This window comes from Ambystoma mexicanum, chromosome 4q (genome assembly GCF_040938575.1).
Source record: "Ambystoma mexicanum isolate Mex_15411 chromosome 4q, UKY_AmexF1_1, whole genome shotgun sequence".
Classification (NCBI taxonomy): Eukaryota; Metazoa; Chordata; class Amphibia; order Caudata; family Ambystomatidae; genus Ambystoma; species Ambystoma mexicanum.
In genome coordinates this window covers 1318005476-1318024685 of record NC_090928.1, presented here as the reverse complement: position 1 = coordinate 1318024685, position 19210 = coordinate 1318005476, and the positions used below count along the sequence as shown (strand labels likewise).

Sequence of the window (19210 nt, the reverse complement as noted above, 5' to 3'; positions counted from 1 at the left end):
GAACAGTCGTCAGGTGCGTTGGGCCTACTTCTTTGTCCAGTGCCAAATTCCAAATCACTCATGTTCCCGGATCACAAAACATGATTGCTGACGCCTTATCTCGACGTCCTGACTATGTAACCACTGAAGACAAGGCCTATCCTAAGATGTTTCCCCACGCGATCTTTGTAGCTCAAACAGTCAACCTCCTGGAAGAAATTTGAGTGCAAACCCAATCCTCTGATCTCTGGAAGGATATTTCAAGGAAGAATCCATGGAACCTAAGAGTTGAGGAAGGATATTTATTCAAGGACAATGCACTGGTCATTCCTACACAGAAATGACAACAAAGAATAATAAACCTCTGTCATGATACCCTTCACTTCAGACATCGTGGAATAACCAACACCCTCCGTCTTATACAAAGACAATTTTGGTGGCCTGGAATGAAGACCGACGTACAGCAGTACATCAAAGCTTGTGCTGTCTGCAGTCAAAACAAACATGATAACAAGAGACCGGCGGGTCTTCTACTGCAACCTACACTGCCAACAAGGCCATGGCAATTCATTGCTACAGACTTCATTGTGGAATTACCACCTTCCCGAGGATACATGACCATCATGGTAACCATAGACTTGTTCACTCATATGGCTCATTTTACACCCCTGTGTAAGCTGCCATCCTCGTCCGAGCTTGCTGGAATCTTCCTGGAACACATATTTCGTTTACATGGACTTCCTTCCAAGATCATATCTGATCGAGGACCTCAATACGTCTCTCAATTCTGGAAACCTCTCTGTCACATTCTGGAACAGTATCTTCGATGTTTCGCCACCAAGGTTCAAGATGACTGGTCACTCCTGATACCCGTGGCTGAATTCGCCTACAACAATTCTGACCATTCAGCACTTAAGACCAGTCCTTTTTTTTATAGCCAAGGTTTCCATCCATCGGTTCTACCCTCTGTTCTCCCTCATCCTACACCAGTACCTACTGTCGACTCCTGGATAGAAACCCTCATCAACGTTCACCAGGCGGCCAAAGAAAACTCAGACAGGGCCAGAACACAGACTAAGAGTTATGCAGAATTAAAAAGGAGACCAGGTCCTTCTTATGCTATCGGTGATCAAGTCTGGTTGTCTTCAAAATTACTACCCCGGCATCTACAACCAAACAAGTTGGCCCCTCGGTACTATGGTTCATTTCCCATCAAGGAAATTATCAATCCAGTTTCATACCGGATTAGACTACCAGACTCTTGGAAGAGAATTCACCCAGTATGCCACACATCCTTATTAAAACCCTACAACCAATCCTCCCGGAAATCCTGCTGACCTCCTCCTCTACTGGTCGACAACCAATTGGAGTATGAAGAATCCCGAATATGTGATTCCAGGTATAAACGGGATCAGCTTCAATACCTGGTTGAATGGAAAGGATATCCTCCTAGTGAAAGAACCTGGGAGCCACTTTCTAATCTCAAGGCCCCTCAACTACTCAGAAGATTTCATCTTATATACCCTGGCAAACCTGGTGGAACAGGTTTTCGGAGGAGGCATGCTGTCATGACCGACAGAACGCGCCCCTTCTGGACTTCCTGGTCCTTATCGCGATGGGGCTTGTATTCATTGTTCCTTCTAACATGGCCGTATCACATGACACGCCTCGCACCAGCCTTTACGGCGGACGTTGTACGTCCCATAAATGTGCCACGCAGGCGCGTCTCAATGCGATTGCGAAGTAGCGACCAGACGTGTGCTCCGTAGCTCGCGGTATTGTATCCTTTGCTTCTTCCAGCTTACCCCATCCTAGTCCCTTTCCTTCCTTTCTTGGTTACTGGACTCGTGTGCTTGTTGTGCACCCTTTTACTTTCCCGGACTCCTGGATCCCTGCATCCCGGAACCTTGAACGCACGCTGGAGTCGGAAGAGACTCGTGCAGCTTTATTCAAGACTCGATCAGTTCGCAAGAAGGCATCGACCAAGAAATCCAGCAAAGATCGAACTCAGGTGAAAAGGGGGGAACTCCTGGACAGCCTCCAAATATCCACGCACAGTGACCCCCACTTTCCCGAGCCCTTCTGCAGACTGCCTTCCTCTGCATGAAGTGCAGTGGAGAGGCTAATGAGCGTCCTCACACTAGCACCTTCCAGAGACTCCCTCCAGATATCCACGCATAGTGGCCCCTGCCTTGCCCAGACTGCCTTCTGCTGCATGAATTGCCGTGGAGAGGTTTATCAGCGACCTCCCACCTGCATCGTTTAGGGACTGCCTCCCGATATCCACGCATAGTGGCCCCTGCCTTCCACAGCCCTTCTGCAGACTGCCTTCCTCTGCATGAAGAACAGTGGCGAGGGTAATAGGCGTCCTCACACTAGCACCTTCCAGAGACTCCCTCCAGATATCCACGCATAGTGGCCCCTGCCTGCCTGACCCTTCTGCAGACTTGACTTCCACTGCATGAAGTGCAGTGGAGAGGATTATGACAGTCCTCACACTAGCATCTCCCACGCACTGTCACCCTATATCCACGCATAGTGGCCCCTGCCTTCCCCAGCCCTTCTACACACTAACTTCCACTGCATGAAGTGCAGTGGAGAGGATTATGACAGTCCTCACACTAGCATCTTCCAGGGGCTTCCTCCAGATATCCCTGCATACTGGTCCCTGCCTGCCTCTGCCCTTCTGCAGACTTGACTTCCACTGCATGAAGTGCAGTGGAGAGGATTATGACAGTCCTCACACTAGCATCTCCCACGCACTGTCACCCTATATCCACGCATAGTGGCCCCTGCCTTCCCCAGCCCTTCTACACACTGACTTCCGCTGCATGAAGTGCAGTGGGGAGGATTATGAGCGATCTCACCCCTGCATTGTTTAGGGGCTGCCACCCTATATCCACGCATAGTGGCCCCTGCCTTCCCCAGCCCTTCTGCAGACTTGACTTCCGCTGCATGTTCTTATCTTTTGAACATCAGTACACCATAGCTGAAGCTAAGAAGAAAATCTTGAGAGATTGCCTTAATGAAACTTTGCCAAAGCTGTGATTATGCATCCAACTCTCCAGCTGGGGACCTCTGCCTTTGTATGGAATCTAGGCGTCTCAACAAGTACAGAGTTCTAGATGAGTGCCTCTTTGCCACTAATCCTTAATTTCTTGAAATCTCTCCAACAAGTTGCCATATCATAACATTGGACCAGAGGGTGGCTTATCACCTTACCTAGCTCCATGCTGGGGATGTATGGGAGACCGTTTCCTCTTCGTTTGATAAACCTACAAACAAACAGAAGATCTCAGGGACTTTAAGTGTGCTTAATGGCATTGTGAGCATTTTTAAGAAAATAAATTAATTGTTACTGGTGTATTCATATTGGAAAAGGAATATTTCTTGTTTATCAACAGCGTGCAGCAGTGGAGTGGGTGAGTACTCCTTCCAGAGGATACTCTTGTCTCCCTCGATCACACGTATGTGGTGCATATAAAGTTAGTTGTGGTAAACAAAATTAATTCCTTCCAATGTACATAGGTACATGCCAATTAATGGAAATGACACCAACTAATGTGAATGACAACACATGCATCACACAGCGTGTACTTTTGATAATATCACAACGTGCTTGCTTTTTCAGTGCCTTATACAAGATAATCGCTGTAACGGAAGAAATCAAAACAAACAAAGAGAAAGAAAAATGAGGGATTCAGGTAGTTTTGAATCAGTCCTTGAATTCATGTATGATCATTAGTCAATGATAAAATGCAGGTTCCCGCCTCTATAGACTTGTTAAAATTATCTTTAATGTGTTCTGGTAGTAGAAAATAGATTTTTACTTCAAAATCATTTCTATATGCAGTTTGTCTAAATTAGTTTACTGGAGTAAGTCAATTTTATATGATATTTCTCTGTATAGAAAATGCCTATGTTAGAGCAGAGTTGTTTGTTAAAGTCACATTTTTTTGGCAAGTATTTTAAAGTATAAATGCTTTTGTGGATTGTGGCAAGTAATTTTGTCAATTGCTTTGCTGTTTGAACAAAGTATACACATGTGAAGAAGACGGGCTATGTTTAGACAGACTGTAGTCTATAAAGTGAGCAATTTTAAATTCATCACCATTTTTAAAAGTCAAGTTTACCTTTTCTTTAGCTTGTTTCGAGTTAGTGGTTTGTAAAATGCATGCTACTTGCTGTTTGCACTCTCCTCAGGGACATTATACCATCTTATTGTATATAGTAAGCCTCTCCATTTAATGTAAATGATGCTAACTAATGCAAATGCCAAAATGTTTTTCACACTTGTACTGTTGATAAGTGCCTCTTGCAAGATAAGTCACAGTAACATAAGAAGTCAAATTAAAAGGAAACAGAAAACATAATGAGGGATTGAGTTAGGTTAGTCTTAATATATTGTTAATATTCAATAAATAATATTCAGGTCCTCACCTCTATATTCTTAAATATATTTTGTAATCCTTTCTGGTAATAAAGAAATTGATTTTAACTTCAAAACACTTTTTCAATGTAGGTAGGCCCAATCTTGTCACTTAAGTGAATCGTTAATTATGTCTGTGTAGAGAAAAGATCTATTGGAAAGGTTTTTGTTCAAGTCACGTAAAGGTCAAAGTGATAAGAATTTTAAATTATAGCCATTTGTATAAAGAACAAGTCACATGAAATTACTGTTTCTAAAATATGTTTAATTGATAACGACACTTGATGCAATACTTATGAACACAAAGAAGAATGAAGTGACTCACTGTCCAATAACTGTAAATACGCTGAAACGCAAGGTAGAAAGAATACATAGAATCTTGCTTATGAGAGGTAAATATTCAACGTTTAGGACGACCATTAGAGGAAAATGGACGACGGCTTATGTCAATCAAGCCAGCTACCTCAAAATACGAGCCCAGGATCTTAAAGTGAATAGATTATCAAGAAGATGTTTTCCCTTGAAAAATAGAGGACTACACGGGCTTGGAACCAAGGACGCTATTTCCAGAGTTGAAGGAAAAGCACAAAGAGAGTCTAACGAGCAGACCATGTGCAAGGACATATTTCCCACAGATTAGGAGGAACAAGAACATTTATGGATGCCAAATATTGGACAATTAAAAGGGCATGAAGTTAATATGGGATAGAGTGAGTAAAGGAGCAGCTGCACCCAGCATAATTCAATCAAGTGGTGTTTAATACACTGTCGAAATGGGCAAATTCATGGTCTTGTAACACGCGATTGAGAGCTCGCAAACAAGGGCTATTCTTTAAGTCTGGAGCTAAGATAATTGTGTACCTACACTCCCTCGAATGCCCCGAGTCAGTGCGGACTGGCAAGGTCAGCCTTCAAACAGAAGACACTGGCATGGAGCCTACTGATGAGAGAGGGTGGCCTAATTGGGAAAACGAGCGGAAAGCAGACGTATCTCCAAGCACCTGGGTTTTGTTTCTATGTACGAGCTGCTAGCAAGCCGAATGTCCAAGGTTGGATTTGGGTTGCCAACCAATTAGAAAAGCCTGCAATGCACTTTTACATACAATATTGCAAAGTATTATTCTGCTTCCAGGCTTTCTGCTATGACGAGTTTATGATACCACATGTATGGAAGTAGCTCAGGGCGTTTCCTACAGAAAAGGGGCCACCAATGAGAAACTAATATTTATGCGTTCTATATGCAGACATGCTCCCCTAATCCAATCCCACCCATCGATAGATTTTTGCAACTTGCCACATAGGATGACGTTATAGATGACGCATCTAGCATTATATAAACTGAGTATAATCGAAAAGATAGTGTGATCCGGCATGAATTGATTTGATGAGTGTTTATTCGCCCTGCTTTACTTTAGTTTAGTTTAATTTGTTTATTCGTATAGCTCAGCCAAACCCTAAGGTAACTGGGTGCATAGACTTGTGGCGCAACATAGGTTACAAAAGGTTGCACATGCAAAGTACATTAGAGTATAATACAGTAGATGGCATGAGGTCCGGGTTACAATGTGGTCTGCAACACGGCCACAGACTGGCCGGGTTACAGATTGGTAAGTAGCTGCATGCAGGTGTGATATCATTACTGAGAAGTGAGCCACATTTTCACCTTGGCTCTGAATTAACAGAATGATACTTGGCCCTGATTATCATGGGAAGTGTGTTCCAGCATTTTGCTGCTAGCACAGGGAAACTAGGTCCCCCTGCTGTTTCAAATTGAATTTGGGAATGTTTAGTTGGTGCAGGTAAGGGGTTCTGGTTGGTCTGGATGAGCTATGTCTAGAGAATTTGTCTGATAAGTAGCGTGGGGCAGTCATTGAGGCTTTGTTGAGATTAAAGCAGTAGTTTACCATCTCCTTTGAGCCTGTCTAGTTATTTGGTCTGAGAGATTTTATTGGTAATTCCATCGGGCACACAGATGCTTCAAGGTGCTATAGCACAGTACAGTGAGCTAAAACGTGTTTGTAGACCCTCCTGAGTGAGCACCTTCCCATAGAACAGGTTATTTGGCTGTGTTCATCCTCTGTAGAGGGGCTCCCAGACCTTTTTGTGACTTTTATTTATGTTTTTCAGATAGTTCTGATTAAACAGCGACTCTGGTAGATTCTTCTCTTAGAGAGCTGGGCTTTAGCCATTATATGAGGCTACACACATCCAGGGGAACATATTGGATTAGGTGGCCTCAATTAACATCCTAATAAGTAAGCCTTTAGTGCCACCATGTCTTTGGTCAGACCATAACTTTATCATGTTTACTATTGTATTGCCAAGTAGATGGAGAAGTATTTACATATGTAATGTGTATAGCGCCGGCATAGCTAGGGAGCAATGGATGGTGTACATGGCATAGTGAGTATGCTGTAAGGAGGGGATTACAATATGTGAACCGAATGTTCTGGCCATGGGGGTGGCATGTGATATAGGAATGCGAGGAGTTTGGGTGGCACCAGAGTAATGTCTGAACTGCTAGAGTCTTGCAACAGTCTGGAGTATTACTGGTGAGGGGCTCCAGTAGGCAGGGGCATATGTTTCCTGTGTTATTTGCCATCAATGGTCCGCTCCCCGAAAGAGTGCGACCCTGTCCACTGTTCACCAACCAGTCCAGCCATAAACAGCTCTGCAGACCCCTTTTATTTAGTAATGGCCCCACACACCTGAAGTCACTCGGAAAATAACTTTCCAGCTGACTGTCCCAACAGGCAGCTGGAGTATAAACTGTGCAGCACCTGTGATTCATTGGGGAAGGGAAGCTGCTGCATAACTGCCAACCCTCCCGATTTATGCGGGAGACTCCTGACTTTTCAGTGAAAAATTTAGCTATTTTTAACGTTCTCCCGCCTGTAATCATTCTAGCCCCAATGTATTCCTATGGGGAAATTTACATCTCCCGATTTCCCTGACGAAATCTCCCTCCCAGGTGCTTCTGAAGGTTGGCATGTATGCTGCTGGGCAAAATATCCCACCCATGTGCACCTCCTTCGTCAATTATCAGTGTTGCGCCGGAGAACAGTGACTACATGGTCCTCGTTCGGCCTGTTCCTCCAGTGAATGCAACGCCAGGCGCGGATCACTCAGTCCCAGGCCAGACTTCCACTATTGCACCCTGCAGTGCTTGCAAGAGGGATGCGTGGTATAGAAGAAAGAAGACACTGCTCTAGTCCCTACCAGCAAGGACACACACAAAATGGCAGACCGAGCATTCAGCCCAGCAGCGACGTACCTGTGCTTCCATGGGCACGGGGTGACTTTCCCTCCCGGGCGAGAAGCCCACTTTACATATTTCTCAACTCACCCGCCAAAAGCATCCAGACATCCGCCCACGTGCCAGCTCATCTGTTTCTCCTGCCTTGGAGCCACATACTCTGGTGCCTACCTCACACAGGCTCAATCTTCCCAAAATGAGCCAGCACCGTGGGCTGTGGGCACAGAAGAGAGCCACAGACACTCAAGTCTACTGAGTCAGCATTGATAAGTTTCCACTTGCTATGCTGTGTTTATTTAGCCTCATGTGAGACTGTATGTTTTAGTTTATAAATATAATACGAGATTAATGTGTAACAAAAACATCACCCTCCTTACAATCAGCTGCCTCACTTGCCAAGCCCCCTATACAACCATAGCTCTCAACTCACCCGCTTTTGGCGGGTGTCACCCGCCTTGCAAAGGGCTGACTCACCCGCCAAGCCTCCTGCACGCCCACTCATTCCAATGGGCGTCTCACCCGCCAGAAACAAAATCGGGTGATTTCACCCGCCTTTGCGAGACAAATGGTTGAGAGCTATGATACAACCATTCACTTCAATGGGCTCTCACCGCATCCCCAAAGAAATCGGTAGTTTTCACCCGCCTTGGTGTCAAAAAAGGTTGAGAATTAGGGCTTTATCTAACACGCTGCGCCTGTTAAAAAAAAAAAAAGGTCTCCACAGTGAAGCCATTCAGGGAGCCCAAGAGTACTCTATGCCAATGAGTTTGGTGCCCTCGATCACATGTAGGGAGGGTACTCACATAGCTCCCAATATTTTGTGTTACCAAGGCGGATGAAAACACTGGATTTTCTTTTTGGCGGGTGAGAGCCCATAGAATTGAATGGGCGTATGAGGGACTTGGCAGGTGATTCAGCTGCTTGCAAGGCGGGTGACACCTGCCAAAAGAGGGTGAGTTGGGAGCTATGTACTCACAAATGCACAAGTACTGCCTTCGCAGCCCAGCAGCGAGCGGATCGGTGCCTGTCCAGAAGACAAGAGATGCGTTTACCAGAGAGTATTAGTGAACAGGGATATGATACCACCTGGTGGAGGACAGACGGTGTCATTGCATAGCTCTCAACTCACACGCTTTTGGCGGGTATCACCCGCCTTGCAAAGGGCTGACTCACCCGCCAAGCCTCCTGCACGCCCATTCATTTCAATGGGCGTCTCATCCGCCAAAAACAAAATCTGGTGATTTCACCCGCCTTTGCTACACAAATGGTTGAGAGCTATGTGATCGGATAAAGGAAGTTATTGCCAAATGAGGCTGAACCTGAACAATAAGTACTGGGACGAGGAAGATGGACTTGGAGGTAATTCCTTACCTACAGAGTAGCTACTGCTTGGAGACAGGGTGGGGGGGGAGGGGGCATATGAGCTGTGCATGTGCGGAGAATGATCCCCCATTTCCCGTCCCCTAAACTTTCCGGCGGTTATTCCCCATTTTCAGCCTCTTCTAGTGTTTCCCCATTTTCTTTCTTTTCCCTTTTCCCCGGGGTTTGCCCAGTTTCCGAGACCCCCCTCATTCCCAGGCCCTGCAGCACGGGATCCTGCCTCGAGCTCCTGCCAGGGGGAGGTCAGTGAAGGAGGTAGGGAGTGCTGCCTTCATCCCTGCTCTTCCTCGTCACAGTACTCTGCTTGCCCCTGCTGCCTCCTGGGGTCGGGCACCCTTTTTAGCTGTGTGCACCTTCGCCTGCTGCTCATCCGTGCCGGTTCCCCACCGTGTTCCTTATTATTCTGCACGACCCCTCCCGCATCTGCACTCATTTCTCTCCTCATAATTCTGCTTATTTTGCATGTGTGTGTCTGCACACATACACCAAATATGGCTTCTTGCATGTGCAGGTTGCGTCAGGCACAGCACTCCATTTCAGGACATGCATGACCGGACGAGGCGCTGCACACCTTCCCTCGCGGCGCTAGGAGGGCTTTCTTCCTGCATGCATTAGCAGGGATATCGACCCAGGAGGGGGTGTATTTGGGCACTCTGCTCTTGCCTTCCTGTGGGAAGTGATGGAGGAGAGACTCAGGAACAGAAGTGTCCATTAGGTCCACAGTCCACCCCCTGCTTTCTGCTGAGGGCAACTCTGGGGTCAGGGGCTGCTTCCAGATAAGGGGGTGTTGGTCTGAATATGAGCACCTACATGTTTATGTGTACAGGTGTGCATACGTTGATATGTGTGCTTATGTGCTTGCCTGTGTGTGTATGCCTTCTCTAAGCCAGTGTAGGCCAGCATGAGATGGGGTGGGCGAGCCTGGGGGTGGTGCATGGAACATCAGAGAGGGTTGGGAGGAGGTTGCTGGAGCCACCGACGGGGGTATAGCTCTGTTTAAGGAACTGGCTGCAAAGTAACATGTTAAAAGGCAATACTGGCATATACAGCACAACCCCATGAGCATGTGGTTATTTTATGTCAGTGCTTATAGCACAAACCCAGCTCAAGAGCAGCAGAGAGATTTGCAGCAGGATTGGGGCCAGGATTGGGGCCAGGACTGGGCCATGATTGGGCCAGTACTGGGGCCAGGATTGGGCCAGGATTGGGGCCAAGATTGGGTCAGAATTGAGGCCAGGATTGGGGCCAAGATTGGGGCCAAGATTGGGGCCAGGATTGGGGCCAGGATTGGAGCCAGAATTGGGCTAGGTTTGGGCTAGGATTGAGGCCAGGATTGGGGCCAAGATTGGGGCCAAGATTGGGGCCAGGATTGGAGCCAGAATTGGGCTAGGTTTGGGCTAGGATTGAGGCCAGGATTGGGGCCAGGTTTGGGGCCAGTATTGGGGCCAGGATTGGGGCCAGGACTGGGGGTGGATTGGGGGTGGCATTTCATAGAGTAGCGCAGGACTTATTCCAGATTTTAGTGTTTTGTGGAACTGGAGGATGGCCGGGGCATTTCAAGCCTGTACCGGGAGTGAGTTCCAGATAGTTGGCCTGTGGTAGGAGAGGGACTGCTTGCGAGTCTGCTCTTCGCGAGCTAGTTTTGACTCCAACCTTTTCATACTTTTACTACTTGAAATGCGAGAGCCTCCAGAGGTATGGAGTTTAACCACTAAGTATGTTGGTCTTCTGTTTGAGACGCTTTGTAGGGTATGAATGCAATGTTGAATATGATCCTGGCAGAGAGGTGGAGCTAGTGAAGCGTGTGCAGTGTTGGAGAGATGAGGTCGTATTTGTGGGCACCTGCAATGAGGCGGGTGCAGCGTGGTGTGCTTCTTTGAAGGAGGCTAGGTGTGCAGCTGGAAGCCCAGTAATCGGAGCATTTCCCCCCTCGATGTGCAAGATAATGAGGGCTTGGACCACCCTGCCGAATTTGTTTGGGGAAGCGAAGGGTTTGTTTTTTGGAGTGTATGCATCGGTAGCCATGCGGTTTGTGCCGTTTTGCCCGTTTGCTTTTCAAGGAAAGGCTACTGTCAACAATGAAGCCCAGAGCCGTGGCTGAGTTGGACAGCGGAGGGGTGATTCCTTGCAGACACGTGTCATCCAACTATTGTTGCACAAGTTGTTGTTTGGTGGGGGGACCGATGAGGAACAATTTCGTCTTGTTCGGGCTCAGTTTAAGGTAACCGTTCGACATCCATGTTTGGATAGCGGGCAGGCATTTGCAGAGGCAAGCAATGCCCAGGGGGTCACTGACCTTAATGTGCAGCTGACTGTCATCAATGTTCTCGTAGGTGGCTATTTTGGGGTCATTTCGGAGAGTTCCCAGTGGTTCCATGTATAGATTAAATTAAAATTACTTTTCAGAATCAGAACAAGTTAGTGGATAATCCTTTTTATATGCTTCTTACAAAATTCCTACACCCTGAGGTGACTTCAATCACAAGGACAGTAAGTTGCAGAAAGGAAAGGTTTACGGAAGGAAAAAGGTTAAACAGGTTCTCAGTAGATGTCAGGACAACTAAATTTTCCAATGAAATCTAGACAAGCCTTTCCGAGCAGTAAGAGTCTACAACGAGTTACCACCTATGAGGGACAAACAATATCAAAGTCAATGGGCTAGAAGAGTCTTCAGGGAGCCAGGACAGCCAAAGTCAATTTCAAACAGTCTATGGAGCTCAGGAACTTCTTAGAATCAAAGTCTTGCACAAAGTTAGAGAGTTTGTAAGAAAATCACTTGTAGGGTCACAAGCTGTTAAGCCTGTGGAAAGAGAGTTGGAATCAACTCTAAAAGTAAGCCAATCGAGTCCCAACTGAGAAAAGCACAGCTAAAAAGGTAATGAGGTAAGTACCCCAAGTCTGAACAGTACCTCTGGGTTAAAGAAGAGTGGTCCAGCTGGATTCTGTCCTGCTGCAGCGGTGCAGACCCCTGTTGCTGAGCCTCAGTCATGGGGACAAGAGAGAGGACATCTGGAGGTCATCAGCAACTACGGGGTCTTTCCTGTTCAGCGGCACTTCGCGGTTTCAGCACTTAGCAAACAGCACTGTCATGGATCTCGAATACCGGTTTGACTTCCTTCACTCCTTGGGCCCTGCACTTTGGTGAGGGGACTCGGGATCTGGTTGTCCTGCTTCTGGAGGGTCCTTAGGACATACCTGGAGCTGCTAGCCGGATTTGTTACCGCATCAGACGTTTCAGTTGACTAGTCCCAAAAACCCTCGCCTTTTAAGCAGTTTTCTCCCATTCATGCACAGCCTAGGCTGTCAATCACACAGCACAGCCAGACAATCAGGACTAGTTGTATTCATGCATTCCTAGAGACAAAGGACAGGGGAGATTTGAGACCCTCCCTCACATCCTGTCCTTAAAGACACACTGGAGCTAAATGCAGGCTTCAGGGCCGAAGGCCGCCAAAGGCTCAACAGATAAAGGGCTTGAATCTATTTCGACACACATAGTAAAACCCAAGAAAGACCTCACAAACAGAAAATGGCCAAAAAAGAAGTCGGGTGCCATTTTAACAAAATGGTCACCCATTGAGCTTTACTGCAGCTGAAGGTTCAGCCTCTGGTAGAAAAGCACAATGGTAGGAAAATTAAACCACTGCCACCAGCCATTTAATGTAGTGAGGGTAACATACAAATGTTACATGAGAAAGTAGGATAAGGGGCTACTAAGTAACCCCCCAGCACTCCACATATGATGGGGTGTGCTGGACCTACAAAGAGAAAAAGTAAGTAAAGACAATTTCACTTTACTTTTCTTGGGAACTGTAGTTCACCCAAGAAAAGGTATTTAAACCTTAGATGAAATCTAAAAGGATTTCTCTGTGATATTGCACTGAAGGGGCTGTGTGTCGCCATACAAAAAGTAGATGCCTATGGAGTTTGTCAAACTCCAAGAACAGTGGAAACACAAAATCCAAATCAGGTCAAAACACATGAGAGAGTGGGAAAAAGGTCTCACTCAATCCAGGGTTGAAATGAAAAAGTCCTTAAGTCCAGCAAAAGAGCTGGGGGTCTCTAAGGTTGAAGGGAATTAGCACAGAAATGCGAATTCTCCCTAAGAGAGTTCTTAGGATGGCGGGACCCCTCATATGTAAGTACTGGGATGAAGAAGAGTAGAACTAGGAGTAATGAAGATTACCTGTAAGTAATCAGTGCAACTACTGTCATCTCCACCCTGAAGATGAGGATGAAAGTGGGCAAAGGGAAAACCTAATAATGCATGGAGAGTCACTGGAAAAGCACCAGCTGTAATGCAGTATTTGTGTAATATGGCAGTCCCCCCGCCCCAGATTACCACTGCTGTTAATGGTGATTACCATTGACTGCAATCAATCCAAACTAAACTGCAAAAGCCATAAGAACGGTCGGTGGGTTTTTATTTAAGCATTTTCCTTCCTTTCTTTCCCAGGAACTGTGAAGTCCGAAGTTATTCCACCATCTAAGGCAGTTATGGCATCAATCAGCCATCGGCAGAACTGAGAAGAGATGCAAAGTATGTCAGAGTCGGCTTTAGGTGAGCAACTGCAATGTCTCTGTTGTCTTGCTATGAGTATGTTTACAGCCAGTACACTGCATGCTGCAAGCACACATCCAAACACTACTGCACCTTGTATAACAACCACTCGTCCAAGTGACAATAATAACATCATTAAGGAAACTAAAAGTCCTACTTAAGATAGCACTGCAGGGAAATCTGGAGACTGGCTGACACTTGTTCATCTGTGTTTTATGGCCTAAAGGAATAGGATGAATAGGCCTTAACACAACTCATTGCATATTTAAATACAAATACAACCTTTAGAAAAAGATATTTAAGTCAAAAGAAAACACAATTCCATTCACAGACTTAATTTACCTAAAAAGCAATTAATAACGACCTCAAACAATGGTCGGCTGTGACCGCACCACTAGGTTTCTTTTGGACACACTAGCCATGGCCTTTAGCCATGGCCAGTAGCAACAACCTTTCCCTGTGGTCCCTTGACATGTTGTCCCAATAGGTTTCATTGGGGTCCACTAAACATGACCGTCGGTTGTATGTAGACCTTCTCTGCTTCGGGGTGGGCGGCAGGTTGACTTGATGCTCTCGAATACAACTTCCAAAGGATAGTGGCCACTGCTTAACTGGCCTCTTCAGTTCCCGTTTCTCCAATTTATTAAACTGAGAAAAAGCGGTCTTATCCCAACTCAGGAGAATGACTCCCATGTCCTGGGTAGAAGTCTCTACAGTTCTCGAAATATAACTGGACTAGGAGAATGACTCCTTCTCCTGGGTAGAAGTCTCTACAGTTCTAGAAATATCACTGGACTAGAGGAATGGCTCCCATGTCCTGGGTAGAAGTCTCTACAGTTCTAGAAATATCACTGGGCTATGAGAATGACTCCTTCTCCTGGGTAGAAGTCTGTACAGTTCTAGAAACATCACTGGACTAGGAGAATGGCCCCCATCTCCTGTGTAGGAGTCACTACAGTTCTAGAAATATCACTGGACTAGGAGAATGGCTCCCATCTCCTGTGTAGGAGTCACTACAGTTCTAGAAACATCACTGGACTCGGAGAATGGCTCCCATCTCCCGTGTAGGAGTCACTTCAGTTCTAGAAACATCACTGGACTAGGAGAATGGCCCCCATCTCCTGTGTAGGAGTCACTACAGTTCTAGAAATATCACTGGACTAGGAGAATGCCCCCCATCCCCTGTGTAGGAGTCACTACAGTTCTAGAAACATCACTGGACTAGGAGAATGGCTACAGTACTAGAAATATCACTTGTCTAGGAGAATGGCCCCCATCTCCTGTGTAGGAGTCACTACAGTTGTAGGAATATCACTGGACTAGGAGAATGACTCCCATCTCCTGTGTAGGAGTCACTACAGTTCTAGAAACATCACTGGACTAGGAGAATGACTCCCATCTCCTGTGTAGGAGTCACTACAGTTCTAGAAATATCACTGGACTAGGAGAATGGCTCCCATCTCCTGTGTAGGAGTCACTACAGTTGTAGGAATATCACTGGACTAGGAGAACGGCTCCCATCTCCTGTGTAGGAGTCACTACAGTTCTAGAAACATCACTGGACTAGGAGAATGGCCCCCATCTCCTGTGTAGGAGTCACTACAGTTCTAGAAACATCACTGGACTAGGTGAATGGCTCCCAATTCCTGGGTAGAAGTCTGTACAGTGATGTGGCCCCATCTCCTGTGTAGGAGTCTGTACAGTTCTAGAAACATCACTGGACTAGGAGAATGGCTCCGTCTCCTAGTTTACGTCCAGTTTTTAGCAGGCTTTCCTTACTTGTGTCACTTTAATCGTAGATTCTTCATCAACTCTTTCATTTCTTTTCACTGACATTTTGTTATCTCTACTTGAACACTGAACTTCAACTTTCCCCCACTGGGACGTGGGAGCGACTCCTGAACCCTCCTTGACTCTTTAACAGTTTAACAATATTCTTCAAACTGCCCACACTGGGATTAGGAAGAGGTTCCCCAAGTCCTTCTTGACGCTTCAATACCACAGTCTTATGGAATTGGCCAGGGATTTGCCTCACTAAATGATCTATTTCTCTCTTGTCTCCTTGTTTCAATTTCTCAGGCTTTCCCAGTCCCCTCCTGGACTTATTACTGTTCCTGTTACCTTCTCTCAGGGAGCTCTTCACTAGTTTAAACAGGGGTCGTGGGTTTGTTCTCTCTCTTTCTTTCTGCTCTTCTCCGGGATGCTTGACTTCGCAGGCTGCTACTGTTGGCAGTCTGGGTGCAGGTTTCAGAGCAGACGGTGCACTTCCCATGCAATCACCTATGTGGCTCTGCAGTAGGCTAGTGTTGGCAGTTTCAGCGTAGTTCTTGGACCGCACAGTTCACACTCGACAGGTCACGCCTTGACCACACTGACTCTCAGCTTCAGACAACTGACAAGGAGCATTCCTCGTGTCCCACAGCTCCTTCTCAACAATTCACACTGCTGCTTCAATGCTGCTTTCGATCTGCCTGTTACCAACTCATTGGCTTTCTGGCGGCCTCTTAGCTCTCCCTGTCCTTCTTTACTGTTTAGCTTAAGTAAATGGAACTGCCCCAGCGTGACGTCAGTTTGATTGACAACAGCTGGTAGAACACTCTTCATGCTTGACTGTAGCGTTCTCGGTTTCTTCTTCGTCCTAGTACATAGCATAGGGAGACTGTCTGACACATTACAGTAACACATAGGGGGTCATTACAGCTTTCCCGGTATCCCGCCAGTAATTCTGGTGAGATACCAGGAAAGCTGCATTACCGTCTCTGCCCCCGATATCCCAGTATCACCTGGATATTAGGGTTGGCGGAATAACGGTAAGTTCCCTTTCCCATGGATCCCACAGGACTCCACGGGATGGGAACCACTAATGCACCGGCATCATTGTTAACGGTGCCGGTGCTTCAGTGATTTATCTGCCGGTGGAGGCCTGAACTACCAGCTCGTCGGGCCTGCCGGTGGTTCACTGCCCCTACCGGCAGGCCCAGAGTATGCCGATCCACAAAAAAAGACAGAGCCGGTATTACCAGCCACTTTACCGGCAATGTTTCTGGACCGTCATGCTCATAATGCGCATAGTAAGGAAGGGCTGGATGTTATTACCCTGTAGCTTGGGAGGTACAAGGGTTGTTTTCCAGATTCCCGTCTTTGACCTCAGGAAGGGAGTCCCTCCCTGTGAGACCCCTGTATGTTTCAGCCACTAGGGGGCCTCACCCCCCTAGCCTCCGTGGAGAAGTGATGCCATCTGAAGGATTGTCACAAGAGATTCAGTTCTCAAAAGCGACAGCAAGACCCTTAGGTCTTGCAATCCATCATCAAGGGGTCAGGGTTTTCATCCCTACGCCTTCTACACCACACGTGGGAGAGGCCAAGCAGTCCCAGGGAGACAATAGGGCAGGCACTTCCCAGAGTGCAAAACCTATGTGAAGTATTCTGCCACAAGTCCCCTTCGGGATGGGAGAATTTCCCTGCATAGCTCGGAATTGTCTCTGACAACGTCCAATGTGTTGGCATTGCAGGTTATTGAACTGGTGTACTGTCTCCCTTTCATTCAGTGTTTCCTGGACCGTTTCCCTCAAACCACAACCACCCTGCCTCAGACCCCATCCTCTTGTATGAAGTCCATCAGCGTCTTTCAAAGAGCAGGGTTTAACTGGTGACACGCTCAGAATGAGGAAAGGGTTGGTATCCCACTTATTTTCTAGTTCTGAAGAAGGACGGTGACTTGCATCTGATACTGGATCTGAGGCTTCTGAATTCGTACCGAGGAAAGGACGAATTCAAGATGGTGACTCTAGCTCGCATCCTCCAAGCCGTCGAGCTGCAGGACTATTTGTATCGCTGGACCTTCAGGGTGCATTCTTCCACATGCCTATTCTTCCAAAGTACAGGAAGTACCTGAGGTTCATTCTAGGCCAACATCACTACCAGTGTTGCCATCCTGCCATTCTGCCTTTCCTTGGCGCACAGGTTTTTCACCAACCTGCTGACAGTGGTAGCGGCTCGTCTCAGTCCTTCCTGGCTTTCCCTACATGGATGACTGGCTCATCCGCGGCCACTCCCCAGATCAGAAGTCTGCATATTGATTCCACTCATGCAGCCCATGGCACTTCTTGGGGTTTTCCGTAAACTTCAAGATGTCTCATGTTTCACAGTCCCTCCGATTTATCGGAGCGGTCTTGAACACATGCCTGGGCAGAATCTTTCCAACGGAGGACCGACTAGCGAACATCTCCCAGGTGGTGCTTGTTCCCAATCCTCGGAACACGTTCCTGCCCAAGCCTTCCTGCATCTGCTGGGTCGCATTGCCTCCACATTCTTGTGGTCTCAGAAGCTCAGCTGCACATGAGGTCACTCTAATGGCTCCTCCGTTGCCAGTGGTCGCAATTTCCGGAACAGATGTCTGATCTTGTTGAGTCGACTGGCTCAGGACCTCACGTGCTGGTCCCTGAGGGACAACCTATTGAAAGGTGCGTTGTTCAGCCAACCCTGGCCTTGAGTGATGGTTGTCACAGTTGCATCCTTGACAGGTTAGGGCGTTCACCTGTCGCACTTGACAGTGAGCAGGCTGTGGTTCAGAATCTCAGAGCACATCAACTTGCTAGAGCTCGGAGCTGCCAGGCTGGCCTTGGTTGCCTTTCTACCCTCTGAAGGGCAAGACTGTGCGGACCCTGAAGGACAACAGTGGCCATGCACTACATCACCACACAGGGAGCTGTGGGCGTGTTGCCTCAGTTGATGCAGAGAAATAATGTGATTGTGGTTCTGGGATCTGGAGAACAGTGTCTCTCTGACAGCTGCCCATCTTCCAACAAGAGAAAACACTACGGCGTATGCCTTGAGCAGACAGACTTCGGCTTCCTAAGAGTGCGAGCTCTGCCAGGATGTCCTGGAGGAGGCATTGTCCCGCTGCAGGGGTTCTCCCGCTGGGGAACCCCTCAAGTGCTCTTCACTTCCTGTGTGAACAGGAAGTGCAGGTTGGTCTGCTCCAAGGAAGTTCCTCGACGGGCAGCTCTGAGAGACGCACTGACTGTCAAGTGGACCTTTGACCTCCTTTATGCGTTCCCACCGTTCCCTGCCGTTTTACTGGTTCTCAGGATACTGCACCTGTTCGGTCCACGTTGATTCTGATCGCTCTGGACTGGGCCCGGAGGACGATGCACTCGAAGTTGCTGGACATGTCCATCGGCCCTCCCCGGCCCCTTCTGCTGAGAGTGGACATGCTCTCCCAGTCAGAGGGGCGTGCTCCCTATTCTACCTTCAGCAGCCTAAATCTTTATGCTTAATGTGATAAATCCGGCAGAGTCCTCACAGAGACCCGACCTAAAGTCTCCTCCCCGGTGGCCAGGGAAAGGCAGACGCTTCCTGATCCTGTCCCTGGGGGTGGTATTAGCCGGGAGGATCACCTGGGAGGAGAAGGGCACTAGGGGAGCAGGAGGACTCTGTTGGGTGAGACGCAGTATTTATCTTCCTCAGGGAAGGGAATGTCGATGATACTGGAATATGTAAAGGCTTGCTGTCGGAGAGAGCTGATAACCTCCCAAGTTATCAAGGTAGGTGAAACAATAATAACCACTTACGCCCCGTAAAGGAGAATAGCCCCTTTGAGATC

At 47.4% G+C, this 19210-nt stretch overlaps 1 protein-coding gene across 1 annotated transcript in view; it reads left to right on the top strand.

Moving 5' to 3' along the window:
• Positions 1-9180: 9180 nt before the first annotated feature.
• Positions 9181-19210, top strand: part of LOC138468438 (zinc finger protein 271-like) — a 45182-nt gene continuing 35152 nt past the window's right edge. The window contains exons 1-2 of the mRNA XM_069608992.1: positions 9181-9299; positions 13501-13605. Of these exons, the coding sequence (XP_069465093.1) occupies positions 13578-13605 (28 nt within the window). The 5' untranslated portion in view covers positions 9181-9299; positions 13501-13577. The remainder of the gene's footprint in view (positions 9300-13500; positions 13606-19210) is intronic.